The 14,560-nt window shown below is 40.8% G+C and overlaps 1 protein-coding gene across 1 annotated transcript in view; it reads left to right on the top strand.

Annotated features, from left to right (window-relative positions):
• Cep83 (centrosomal protein 83) overlaps positions 1–14,560 on the top strand; it is a 116,170-nt gene that overhangs the window by 82,844 nt on the left and 18,766 nt on the right. Inside the window, exons 11-13 of the mRNA XM_048418625.3 lie at positions 9,888–9,963; positions 11,691–11,848; positions 13,672–13,801. Of these exons, the coding sequence (XP_048274582.2) occupies positions 9,888–9,963; positions 11,691–11,848; positions 13,672–13,801 (364 nt within the window). The remainder of the gene's footprint in view (positions 1–9,887; positions 9,964–11,690; positions 11,849–13,671; positions 13,802–14,560) is intronic.

The raw sequence follows: 14,560 nt of genomic DNA, 5'->3' as shown, positions 1-14,560 counted from the left end.
CGTCCCTTCCCCCAATTTTCCTCAAGGGAATGCTCCAAATAAAGATGTGACCAGAGAAGGAATTCTCGTTTTTGGTGGCGTTCATTCCTGCTGGACAGGATGGCGCCCCGCAACTGGTGCTCGAAACTCCGGGACGCTGAGGGACCCTGACAACTACGCCGGGGGACCCTGAGAAAGCCCGGGAGAAAAAGCCAAGATCAGACACCAGCACAGAGAGCCTTGAATTTCAGAACTCTGAGAACATGGAGCGGTGAGTGACGTCGGTTAAAATCCCCAGAAAGGGGAGGAAAAGAAATGTAAAAAGGAATTTCAAAGGATAGGCCTAAAATAGAAAAAAAAAAATACAAAAAAAAAATCAAAGTTAAGGTATCTGAAAGAAGGTACAGAAAGCAACGGGGAAGAAAAATCCCTTAAGTTCAGTGCAGGTGGAGCTGAGAAAAAGCGAGGTTTACGGTTGGGAGATCCGCGGCTTCCTCCGTGCGTACTCGCTGATAAGAGACTCGGGGCAACAGTCTCGTAGGGAGGCGAGTTTGATCGTGTTCTAAGACTGCCTTTCCTATTCTTAAAGAGCCACAGAGCTTTTGGAGGTGATTTTCGCCTAATTTTGATAAGAGAGCTCAGTCTCTGGCTCTCACGTACAAAAACTTTAATTTTTGACTGAGAAAGACAAGCTGCTTGATCGTGCTGAGAGTGCTGGCGGCAGCCGGCCCGCCTTTGAGCGGTAATGCCTGATTAGAAACACGGAAGTGGGCCAGGCACGGTGGTGCACACCTGTGATCCCAGCTACTCAGGAGGGAGACGCAACCAGTTGCTGGCGGGGAGTTTGCTGGAGGCCTGCGAATAGCCAGGTCGCGGGCGGGCTAAAGTCCGTGTGACATCAGAGGCCTTCTGGCGGGGCTATGGTTTTTGGAGGACTTTTTCAGCACCTGAGCGGACTCGCCTGACTGAGGCGGAAGCTGCGTGGTGAGCAGCGGCGCCATAGAAGGCAAAGAGGAGCTGAATCGGCTCTGCGGAAAAACTGTGTTTCCATAGCATCATGGGCGGGCGGAGATGAGTTCCCAGAGAACGGGGCTCTGCGCGGCGGGCGGACCGGGCAGGAGAAGCCCCCCCACGGGTGGGCGGATGCCCCCCCTCGCCGGAGCTTGGCGGTGCGAATTCAATGCCTGAGGTGAGGCTGAGGTACAGTTCGCAGTTACGGGATGACCGGCGAGCCCGCCCACGGCCCGGGGCGGAGCCATGCCTTCGGGCCATGCGGAGCGCGCCATAATGGGCTTCAGAGGCGGAGCTGTGGCAGCCGCCGCCTCCGCTGCTGCCGCCCTCAGTCAAGGTCGCCAAGAATTTAGTCAGATAAAAACATTTGTCGCCAAAAATTCAGTCAGATAAAAACATTTATCCCCCAAACAACGTCCCTTCGTCAGCAGGAAGTAGCCAGATTGATGAGCAACGTCCATTCTCCCTCAAAGAACTGGTCGTGATTATCATAATAAAGGCATGTTTACCTGGTTACCGTATCCTAGGTAACAAAGAAAGGCGGACCTTTTGCCTGAGGCACCTGGTGAGATAAACAATGCTACCTAGAGGTTTTTCCATCTGAATAGGGGAGCTGGAGAGATGGCTCAGCGGTTAAGGGCATTGCCTGCTCTTCCAAAGGTCCTGAGTTCAATTCCCAGTGACAACTGCTTTGGTTTTTAGACATAAGAGGGGGAATACACTACCAGTGACAGCTTCCCCCAGAGAAAGGATTTCTCTTGCATTCTATACACTTAATTTTTAATTCAAAATTTTGCTGGTACAGGCAAACAAGATTTGCTTTTTGAAGCAGAGACCTACAGGTCTCTAAGTTCAAAACCAGCCTACTTCCAGTACTGATTGTGCTGAATTTTTACACTGAGAGTTTTTAATACTCTTAAATGTTAATTTGGGAGGAGAGTTTTGTTTATGTTTTTCTAGGAATGCTGACATACATCTGGATGCCAGCGAGACCGACCAGAGAGATAAAGAAGACGACCCAGTGGATGCTGAGTGTCCTGCTGTGGAAGATTCATGCGGAGACAGCAGAGATGACCTTCTGGGCGGTGCCAAGAGCAGCTGTTTCACACCATCGACTTGAGCAACACCCTGTGCAACCTCTTATCTCTTACTCTACTTTGCCTTTTCCTTCCTTAGGAATGGGTGGGAGCAGAGATATCCTTGGCATGCTGCGTCTAGGTGGGGACCAGATTGGAAAATAGTTTTGCCTTATTGCTCTTAAAGACAATAATTAGGGGGAGATGTTGGGAGCCACCTGGAGGCACAGGTGGTCCTGCAGTTTGGAGGTAGCCACGTGGGGCTGAGCAACCCTGCCTGCACCCTTGCCTGCACATGCTCAGACCAGCAGAGTGGCATTGACCAATCGGGACAGCGTTCAGGCTGCTCCGCCGTTTAAAAGCAGCTGCCTCGGGGCCCAACGCTCTCTCTAAGCTTTCTCTCGTCCCTGCTCTATCGTCCCTTCCCCCAATTTTCCTCAAGGGAATGCTCCAAATAAAGATGTGACCAGAGAAGGAATTCTCGTTTTTGGTGGCGTTCATTCCTGCTGGACAGGATGGCGCCCCGCAATTGTATAAATTTTCCCTCTTTGGAATGTTTCAGAATTGTGATATCAATTCTTATTTACTGCTTTAAAATCTAATCATATCAACCAACTGTGTTTATTTTTAACTAAAATAACTATAATTGTAGCTTCTGTTTAGTAGAATATGTGGTAGGTCAGAGACAATCTAGGGTTTTAAAAAAAAAGAGCCCTGACAGGAAAAAGTCCATTCCTTGAAAATAATACCTATGATAAGTAGCTGATGATCTAGATATTAATGTATGCCTTACAGGTGCTTTAAGTTATTATTTACTAGTGTTTTGTTTTTATTAAAGTGGTTTTTCACCACTAATCTGCCATAGTGTAAAGAATAATAGTTTAAAAAGTATTCCATTGCAGCTGCGGTGATGGCTCGGTGGGTAAAATTCTTTCTGCACAAGCATGAAGACCTGGATTTGGATCCCTGACGACACCCACATAAAAAGCCAAGCATGGTAGTGCTCCCTTGTAATGCCAGCAGTGGAGAGCAAAGACAAGTGTTTCCAGGACTGGCTGGCCAGTCAGACTAGTCAGAAGAGCGAGTTTATGGTTTAGTGAGATGCCCTGCCTCAAAGAACAAGGTGGAGAAGCCTTTGCATAAGGCTTCCAGTGTTGGAGTCTGACCTCCACATGTGCCTGTATAGACAGTGCATGTGTGTGTGTACTTGAATGTGCATGCACACATGCATGCATGCACACACACATACACACACATTTTGTATTTCAGAAGACTGCTGTACTACTTATTTGTTCAGTTCTTGAAGTTTATAAAGTTACCTGTAAATTTAATTGCGTAAAAATTATAGGAGATTAAATGTGAGTCCATTTCCCATAACTATAGTGTTCTAACACAAACTCTTACAAGAAAATAAAGAGACTTTGTTAGCTGACATAAGTGTAGAAAGAAAGCACAGGGTTTGCACTGTTGTGAGCAAATAGAAGCTTCTTCTTTCTTTTTTTCCCCTCTTTTTTCTTGTTGTCCTATTTTCTCCTGTTTTCTCTGTAAGGCAAGTATGATATGTCAAAATGAAAGCAGAACAATTGCTTGTCTATTCAGGTTAGAAAAATCTAGAAAGTGGTTTGGATCCCTTTTAAAGCCTCTCACTTATCGGCGAATCAGTCCCACACCAGTTATGTTTTAAGGGGTTATTTATTTTGGGGGGTAAAACTTACATACACCATAAACCATCAGGAAGGGAGCCAAGTCGCAGGAGCCGGGAGCAGGAGCCAGGAGCAAGCACCAGAACCAAGAGCCGGAACCAAGAGGGCCTGATCCGGATCTGCTTCTCTTTTTAAAAGAGAAATATACCATGCCCCAGTGGGCTGGTATTTCAGCAGCTATTGGCTGACAGAGCGGAAGTCACTCCCCGCTGCACTGTGGGCTCGTATTTCAGCGACTATTGGTTGAGGCCGCAGAAGTTACTCCCACAACACCTCCCCCTTTTGTTTAAGTAAGAGAGTTCTAAGCCTACTACGAAATTATATACAGTAAGTACAAACCTACACAATTATATACAATAAATATAAATATCCTATTCTAACTAGCTTAAGTCTTGTATAAGAAATAACTTGGCCACGTCATGAAAAGAAAGTAATTACGTTTATATAATCTTCAATCCCATCAAAGATCTGAGAAGGGAAATCATGTTACCTGAGTAATTAGGAAGTGCAATCAAACTTCCAGAACATGTAACAAATCACATAGACAACTGGCTACCTGGGCAAACACCCAAAATCACGTTTGCAGCGTTGAAGCAACCAACTTTGGCTAAGGCCTAACGTAACTGACATACCATTTTTAAAGGCAAGGAACTTTTTAAAACTATCTTATCCTGTCTTGGCAGGATATGACAGTCCTGTTTTATCCATTTACGGATACTCTGTAACTCTGTCAGTAGTTGAGGTATGGGCATTTCTTTACCCAAAGGCCAGTTCTGCCAAGAAGAAAGGCTCCAGGTGGAGTGTCTTTGGTGCTCAACATTTTCTCGGGAATAGATCAGTGTTGCCAGGAGCGATTGTGTTTCCCTACCACAGAACTCTGAGTTAGATTAAAGGCCATTTTCTACAGCTCTTTGAAGAGGTTGAAGATTATCTATCTATACTGAATATAATGTCTATGTATCTAAAGAACCTGATTAGTCTAATTATAAATGACAAACTTAGATGACTATTGATCTATATTATTCTCAATATCTATCTAACTTAAAGACTGAAATAGTAAACAACTGTGCAATAAATGGGGACAATATGACCTCCAAATATAAACAATGTGCAAGTATACATTGTAATATGGTAAATATATATCAATACATAAGCAATATATAAGTATCTTAATCAGAGGTAGAAGTGTACAATGCAATATGGTAGAATATACATATATCAATACAATATATATATGTCAATACATAAAAATGTTTTAAACAGAGGTAGAAGCATGCATGCATAAAATAGTCAACATAATTTAAGTTTGTATCAATATATAAGAATCAATACCAATATATTTGTCTAAAAACAATAACTCACAAGTACAAAGCTATTATCCCATAATCCAATTATCCCTCTTTTTTGGGGGGGAGCAATTATCGGCGAATCAATCCCACACCAGTTATGTTTTAAGGGGTTATTTATTTTGGGGGGTAAAACTTACATACACCATAAACCGTCAGGAAGGGAGCCAAGTCACAGGAGCCGGGAGCAGGAGCCAGGAGCAAGCACCAGAACCAAGAGCCGGAACCAAGAGGGCCTGATCCGGATCTGCTTCTCTTTTTAAAAGAGAAATATACCATGCCCCAGTGGGCTGGTATTTCAGCAGCTATTGGCTGACGGAGCGGAAGTCGCTCCCTGCTGCACTGTGGGCTCGTATTTCAGCGACTATTGGTTGAGGCAGCAGAAGTTACTCCCACAACACCCACTGAATTCTGTGAGGGCATACAACCTAATCCCTCTAAGTGGAAATTAATCCATCTTTTCCTCTCAAACAAAGAATCAACCAAGGAAATCGGCAATGGGAAACTCTATTCTTTTTTCTTAATTTATTAATTTATTTATTAAAAATTTCCACCTCTTCCCTGCCTCCCTTTTCCTTCCCCCTCCCCACCTTCCCCTACCTCTCTAGTCTTAAGAGCAATAGGGTTCCCTGCCCCATGGGAAGTCCAAGGTCCTCCCCCCTCCATACATGTCTATAAAGGTGAGCATCCAAACAAACCAGGCTTCCACAAAATCAGTCCATGCAGTAGAATAAAAACCCAGTGCCGTTGTCCTTGGTTTCTCAGTCGGCCTTCATTGCCAGCCATGTTCAGAGTGTCCATTTTGATCACATGCTCCATCACTCCCAGTCCAGCTGGCCTTGGTGAGCTCCCATTAGATCAGTCCCACCATCTTCGTGGGTGGACGCACCCCTTGTGATCCTGACTTCCTTGCTTACGTTCTCCCTCCTTCTGCTCCTCATTTGGACCTAGAGAGCTAAGTCCAGTGCTCCAATGTGGGTCTTTGTCTCTATTTCCATCCATCGCCAGATGAAGGTTCTATGGTGATATGCAAGATATTCATCAGTATGGCTATGGGACAAGGCCAGTTCAGGCACCCTCTCCTCTGCTGCCCAGGGAACAATCTGGGGACCTCTCCTTGGTCCTGGGAACCTCTCTAGAATCAAGTCACTTGCAAACCCTAAAATGGCTTCATTAATTAAGATATTTACTTCCCTGCTCCCATATCCATCCTTCCTCCATCCCACCCATCCCATTCCCCCAAGCTTTGCCGAATCCTCCCCTTCTCCCTTTCTCTACCCATCTCCCCTTACATCCACCCCCCACCCGCCGTGCACCCAAGTTTGCCTGGCAATCTTGTCTACTTCCAATATCCAGGAGGATAACTATGATTTTCTTCAGGTTCACCTTCTTATTGAGCTTCTCTAGGATCACGAATTATAGGCTCAAAGACCTTTAATTATGGCTAGAATCCACTTATGAGTGAGTACATACCATATTCCTCTTTTTGGGTCTGGGTTACCTCACTCAGTAAAGCGTTTTCTATGTCCATCCATTTGCATGCAAAATTCAAGATGTCATTGTTTTTTACCGCTGAGTAAAACTCTAATGTATATATGTTCCACACCTTCTTTAACCATTCTTCTATTGAGGGGCACCTAGGTTGTTTCCAGGTTCTGGCTATTACAAATAGTGCTGCTATGAACATAGTAGAACAAATGCTTTTGTAGTATGATAGGGCATCTCTTGGGTATATTCCCAAGAGTGGAATTGCTGGATCCTGAGGTCGGTCGACTCCCAGTTTCCTGAGAAACCGCCACACTGATTTCCAAAGAGGCTGCACAAGTTTGCATTCCCACCAACAATGGATGAGTGTTCCCCTCACTCCACATCCTCTCTAGCATAGGTTATCATTGGTGTTTTTGATTTTAGCTAGTCTGACAGGTATAAGATGGTATCTCAAAGCTGTTTTGATTTGCATTTCCCTGATCACTAAGGAGGTTGAGCATGACCTTAAGTGTCTTTTGGCCATTCGAAGTTCTTCTGTTGACAATTCTCTGTTCAGTTCAGTATCCCATTTTTAAATTGGGTTAATTAGAGTTTTAGTGTCTAGTTTCTTGAGTTCTTTGTATATTTTGGAGATCAAACCTTTGTCTGATGAGGAGTTGGTGAAGATCTCCCAGTCAGAAGGAAACCTTTTTGTCTTAGTGACAGTGTCCTTTGCTGTACAGAAGCTTCTCAGTTTCAGGAAGTCCCATTTATTCATTGTTTCTCTTATTGTCTGTGCTACTGGGGTTCTACCTAGGAAGTGGTCTCCTGTGCCCATGTCTTGTAGACTACTTCCCACTTTGTCTTCCATCAGGTTCAATGTGGTCAGATTAATGTTGATGTCTTTAATCCATTTGGACTTGATTTTTGTGCATGGTGACAGATATGGATCTACTTTCATTCTTCTACATGTTGACATCCAGTTATGCCATCATCATTTGTTAAAGATGCTTTCCTTCTTCCATTGTATACCTTTAGCTCCCTTGTCGAAAATCAGGTGTTCATAGGTTTGTGGGTTAATGTCCGGGTCTTCTATTCGATTCCATAGGTCAACTTCTCTGTTCTTATAACAATACCAAGCTGTTTTCATTACTGTAGCTCTGTAATAGAGTTTGAAGTCAGGGATGGTAATGCCTCCAGAAGTTCCTTTATTGTATAAGATTGTTTTGACTATCCTGGGTTTTTTTGTTTTTCCATATAAAGTTGATTATTGTTCTTTCAAGGTCTGTGAAGAATTTTGATGGGATTTTGATGGGGATTGCATTGAATCTATAGATTGCTTTTGGTAGAATTGCGATTTTTACTATGTTGATCCTCCGAATCCAAGAGCAAGGGAGATCCTTCCATTTTCTGGTATCCTCCTCAATTTCTTTCTTCAAAGACTTAAAGTTCTTGTCAAATAGGTCTTTCGCGTAAAAATTCTCAATAAAAAACTGGCAAACCGAATCCAAGAACACATTAGAAAAATTATCCATTTTGATCAAGTAGGCTTCATCCCAGAGATGCAGGGCTGGTTCAACATAGGCAAATCTATCAATGTAATACATCATATAAATAAACTGAAAGGAAAAAAAAACCATATGATCATTTCATTGGATGCTGAAAAAGCTTTTGACAAAATTCAACATCCCTTTATGATAAAGGTGTTGAAGAGATTGGGGATACAAGGATCATACCTAAATATAATAAAAGCTATTTACAGCAAGCCGACAGCTAACATCAAATTGAATGGAGAAAAACTCAAAGCCATTCCACTAAAATCAGGAACACGACAAGGCTGTCCACTCTCTCCATACCTCTTCAATATAGTGCTTGAAGTTCTAGCAATAGCAATAAGACAACATAAGGGGATTAAGGGGATTTGAATTGAAAAGAAGTTAAACTTTCGTTATTTGCAGATGATATGATAGTGTACATAAGCGACCCCAAAAACTCTACCAAAGAACTCCTACAGCTGATAAACATCTTAGTATTGTGGCAGGATACAAGATCAACTCCAAAAAATCAGTTGCTCTCCGATACACAAAGGATAAAGAAGCAGAGAGGGAAATCAGAGAAGCATCACCTTTCACGATAGCCACAAATAGTATAAAATATCTTGGGGTAACTCTAACCAAGGAAGTGAAAGACCTATTTGACGGGAAACTCTATTCTTGTTTGCAGATCATTTTTTGACCAAGTTTGGTTAAAATGGTTTTCCCCTTGATATTTGTTGCGTCTAGTTTATCTCTGTTCTTTTTCCTCTTCTTTTCTTTAGTTGTTTTTCCCTCACTGGAGACACTGACGCTGGTAGCCCTGGTGCTTCTCTTCCTTCTAATCTGTCAACTTCCTTTTCATCCTGGTTAGGTTTTTTTTCTCAGCTTGACACAAACTAGAGTCACTGAGAAGAGGGACCTCAACTGGGAAAATGCCTCCATCAGATTGGTCTTTGGGCAGTTTTCTTGATGAATGATTGATGTGGGCTCAACATATAGGGAGTAGGGCCAGCTCTGGGCAGGTGTCCTGGGTTTTATAAGAAAGCAGACTGATTAAGCCATGAAGAGTAAGCCAGTAAACAGATCCTCCATGGCCTCCACTTTAATTCCTTGAGTTCTTGCCCTGACTTCCCTGGATAGCGGACTATATACTGTAAGCTAAGTTTTAAAAGGAGAAATTTGAGGGCCCCATCCTGTTAAACTTAATTAGCATGTTTTCCTGTAAATGTCACAAAAGCTGTGGCTGGCCTTGCAAATCATATTCTCTACTGACCATTTAGCTCAGGGATGGAAGATTATGAGGTTCTTTAGAGAGTGTCGGGTAGTGTTCTATGCTAGTTAATTTTCTTTTAGAACTGTAACCTTGTAAAGTGAAAGCCAAGTAGCATTTTGTTGACTCTGTATGCTTTATAGGTCACGAGTGGCTTCTGAACTAGCTTCTGGTGTGGCGAGCACACATCCTGAACGTTTCCACTGAAGGCCAGGCTGTTCAGGCTGTTCTCTATGTTTATTAGCATCTTTGCCATCAGTGACTGCATGTAGTATTCCCCAGTACCCACAGTAGAAGGGATGCCCCTCCATTCTCCAGTTCCTGTTCCAAGAGAAGTAATTCGTGCTGTTTTATGTGGACACAATGTAGCTGCTGGGAGTCTAAATATTTAGGCTTTGGATTCAGTATAATGCCTGTAGTCAATCAGTATAATGATTGCCAGTTCAGTGAAATAATTGAATTATGGATTCATAATCTTTTTGTTTGTTTGTGATTTTTAGGTTAAAACTTCAGCAACAAATTGTGAATACTGAAAAGGCAGAGAAAGAAAAACTTGAAAATTCTGAACTGAAACAGGTGTGATTGTAATACACATTTTGCTTTTATTTTGTTAGATGCTTCTTTTTTAAGTCTCTTTTATGTAGTTATTGCATTTACTCATATTTAATACTTTGTAATACAATCACCATAATTGATAATATACTTTTAAAGCTGTTATATGAAGATAAGATGTTTCAATTTGTTCTGCTATAGCTTAGTCGACTTGTTTTACTTTTGCTTAATATATTGGTATGTTATGGCCTGCGATAAATTTTTTATTAAAATGACAATTTTTGACATTCTGAATTTTCTGTGATGGGTTAATGAGTGGTTTTCTTTTCTTGCTTATCTGTATAAAGTTTAAGAGTTATATTCATGGGAAGAAATTAATTTTTTATTTTTTAAGATTTATTCATTTATTTATTTATTTGTACACAGTGTTCTGCTTCATGTATGCCTTTTTTTGGAGACAGGATTTCTCTGTAGCTTTGGAGCCTGTCCTGGAACTAGCTCTTTTACACTAGGCTGGCCTTGAACTCACAAAGATCCGCCTGCATCTGCCTCCCGAGTGCTGGGATTAAAGGTGTGCACCACCACCACCACCTGTTTTTGAAATTAATTTTTTAGGTTAAAGAAAATATTTATATAATGTTGGATAAAATGCATAATATTATTTGTTTCTGAGTTCTGTTTTCTTTTTGCTTTAAGTATTTCTTTTCTCCTAGAATTTTTGCACTTCAAGGAGATACTAACTACTACTTTGCTTGTCACAGTGCTTACATGTCACCTGGCATTGCTTGCATGTGCAGTTAGGGAGCCTTAGCCAGTAGGGTACAATATTTTTTCGCTGAGAGACATGGCTGTAATACTTAGACATTCTGTCATCCTAAATCTAGAGTTAAGTTTCTTGAAGGTTGTTTAGTTAAAAAGTTGTAATATAGAGTTAATGCTATCTACCTCGGTTTTAAAAAAAAGGAGTAAGTTCTACATGAAGAAATTTATTCTAAAATAGAACTCTGAGACACACCATATTACTGTATTGTAGTAATTGCTCCATAGATGTGTATAGTGCTGTCTTTTATACAATCAGCCATATAATGCCCCCCCGCCACTTAACTAACTGAGAATCTTGCTTCTTGTTGGGCACGGTGGTACTGCCTGTGATGCTAGCACCGGGGAGACCAAATTCAGGCTTCTGTGCTTATTAAGTAGACAAGTATCCTGTACTGAGCTGCATCTTAGCTGATGGTGGGTTCTTTTGATTTCTGTCGCGTGATTCAGTAAACTCTGAAAGGTCTTCCAGAGAATTCCTAAAGAGAAGTTGTAGTGAAAGAAAAATAAAGACATATATTAGTTTATAAAATAAAAATGGCTTATGAAGAATGTGATATATAATTGTCCCTAGTGAGGTCTATTTAATCACAACTTAAAGCCGTTTGAGTCTTTCTAGCCATTAGATCTATAACTCCAGCATACTATGAGGAAAGCGTGCTTCCATGTGAAGGGAGATTGGGGATGAAGTTCCATACATGTGCTGATAGACGACTCTAGAGCAGTTGCTCTCAACCTTCCTAATGCCGCAAGCCTTCAATACAGTGTATGATACTGAGTCTGTGGGGATAGTGAGAGATGACACAGGACACCCTGTGGGCCCTGCGCCCTTGGGAGAGCCATTTCTGGGAGGTACCTGCTTCTCACATCCCTTAATGAATGTCTTAGTGTCTTTTTATTTTTTTTTTCTCTCTCTCTCTTTTTCTTTCAAGCAAATCAGTCATTTGCAGATCCGAGTGACCTCCCTGACACAGTCAGAGAATGACTTGCTGAATTCAAACCAAATGTTGAAGGACATGGTGGAGAGATTAAAACAAGAATGCCGAAATTTAAGAAGCCAAGCTGAAAAAGCACAACTAGAAGTTGAAAAGTAGAGTTTGCCCTTTATTATGTACAAACTATTTTTTCTTTCTACTGTATAAAGTATATTTTATTGATGATTAAAACAGAGTGTATTTGTAGGTTGTGTACTTTCTCTTTCTTTTAAAATGAACTTTTGCTCCTAAATTGCTTTTAAAAGTTTTAGGCATGGATAAAGGACCTTTAAAATTCTGAGCACAGTGTTCCTAAAAACTCTTAAAGAAAAACCTTTATTCATTGAGCAGACCAGAACATGGTTCCCAAATCTGTTTTGAATGCCAGAGAACAGAATGATTTGGTTGTGGGATTGTGCTCTGTCTATGTCTGTCTCTCTCCTTCTCTGTTGCCTTTTGGATTTCCCTTTTGAAAAGTTATTTACTTATTTGTATTCTTTTCACCTTGGAATTGTCTGGTCGTAGACAGTAAATTGGTAAGGAAAATGTGCTGGCCGTGCTCAGGATTTATACTTCTGAGAGGTTGCTAGCATGTGGTAAAGTGGGGCTGGGGTGTAGCTCAGTACAGTTGATGGGCCGTTGTACAGAGGCCTTGGATTTGATCCCTGGCAGCACAAAAACAAATAAATATAGAATACTGCTTTATAGTTGCTTTGTTTTTTTATAGCATGTTGTTTTTATTTATTTATAGGACAGTTTTCTCCAAATTTGTTCTTAAATCAGTTTTACCACATAAAACTTTTCAGTTTTTCTGTTTTTCATATTTTAAGGCTTGTCTATGCTTTATAGATGGCGTTTTATGTATGGTGAAGGCAGTTAGAAAGATGCATCTCTATACTGTGTTGTGACATTCCAGAGGCTCTAACTACTTCTTCTGTTTTGTCAAAGAAGAAATGTGTATCTTTTGATCCTCAAATATTTTATTAAAATGAGTATAAGAATTCTAATGGCACACCGTGTAGCTGACGGATTAGGTGACTCACTTTGGTTTCAGACTGGTATCCATTGCGTTGCTCCACGTAGCTCAGCAGTAACGTGCTTGCTTCACATGTGCAGGACTCTGAGTTATGTTCTCAGTGCCCAGCTTCAGACATAACACAATACTGGATTTCTAGATCAGTAGAATTTAACTTTCGTTCCAGCTAATATACTTAAAATCTGTATGAGTAATTAGACAAACAATCTAACATTTTTTATTTTTATTTTTAATGGCCATATAGTATTGATGATAAAATTCATATTATTGATAAGTATGCAGAGTAACTTTTAAATTATATTATTACTAGCATATAACTTAAAATATAATTTATACAAAATTTACACAGAAAAATAATTTTCATTAAAACTTAATATTTAGCTTGTTTTTTTTTGTTTAGTTTTGTTTTTGTGATAAGATCTCTGTATGTAGCCCTGGCTATTCTGGAATTTGCTATGTAGATCAGGCTGGCCTTGTGCTCACAGAGATCAAATTGCCTATGCCTCTGGGATGCTGGGGTTAAAGGTGTTTGCTACCACACCTGACATCAGACTTGACGTTTAACTGCCTTTAGTAGATACATTTCTTAGCTTGGTGTTTATAATCATTGTTCAGATTTTAAGTGCTTATCCTGACAATAAATAGATATGTTTCTTTATGCAACTTAGTTGCTCTAACTTCAGTTTCCTCATTTATTTAGAAGATGACAGAAGTACCTTACTCTAGGGGTTTAGTGTAAATATAGTGTCTATATTATTTTAAATACAGCATGTAAGAGTCACTATAGCTGAAAAGATGGGATGTGGTCAGACAGGCAGGTTGTTTGAGAACACTTGTGATAGTGTCTGTTTGATGGAAGAACTGCTGTCTAATTCCTTGGTCTTTGCCCATGTTCTGTGACAGGACATTGGAGGAAAAACAGATACAGTGGTTGGAAGAAAAGCATAAGCTTCATGAGCGAATCATGGACCGAGAAGAAAAGTACAATCAGGCTAAAGAGAAGCTACAGAGAGCTGCAACTGCTCAGAAAAAGGCAAGTGGCTTTTAGGAGAATGGTTTCTTTAGAGTCAAGCATCACTGTCCAAGAATAACTGAGGGTGAGGTTTTGTGGCCTATTTGACGTGATATCTAAACATCACATTTTTCTTTTTTTAATCTCACAGAGACAATTGAGAAAATCCAACTAACAGGTGTATTTCTAAAATTTTTAGAGCTAATATTTATTTTCTTAGAGATGCTTTTTTCAGTCCCAATCCATGCAAATGTGCATGACTCATTCTTCACTTAAGTTGTAGTGTGACTAGACCTGTTTCAATTATACTTAACATCTATCACATTGCTTTTGTGCTTTAAGTCTTTTTTTCTTGAGCTGGGGTAAGAATGGTAAGAATTTCCCAAGACTATCTAGTAAGTTCTAGGTCACACAGGGCTTCATAGTGAGACTTTGTCTAAAACAACACAAAAAAAGAGAGCGCTTGTTTCCAACTCAGCAAATAGAGAAACAAATGTCTCCCTGCCCCACCAGTGCGATCTTGGACTTACCCTGACTTCTGAAGCTACTCTGTTGCGTTCTAAATTGTCCTTTGTAGGCATATGTTTTTCTACTCCAAAAGCTTCACATTTTTGGAAACAATGCAGTAGTACTTCATGTACATTAAGTAGCCAGATGATTCATCTAGTCAATACTTACAGCTTCTTTCTGCTTCAGCAAGGACTGTCTTAGATCCCATCAGCAGCAGTGACTCAGTGTGCCAGTGATTCAGCTGTTCTTTTCAGCAGCCTGGGTGTGGGG

The sequence above is a fragment of the Myodes glareolus genome, chromosome 26 (assembly GCF_982192425.1).
Source record: "Myodes glareolus chromosome 26, mMyoGla1.1, whole genome shotgun sequence".
In the NCBI taxonomy this organism is placed as follows: Eukaryota; Metazoa; Chordata; class Mammalia; order Rodentia; family Cricetidae; genus Myodes; species Myodes glareolus.
This window is presented reverse-complemented; position numbering and strand designations above follow the sequence as displayed.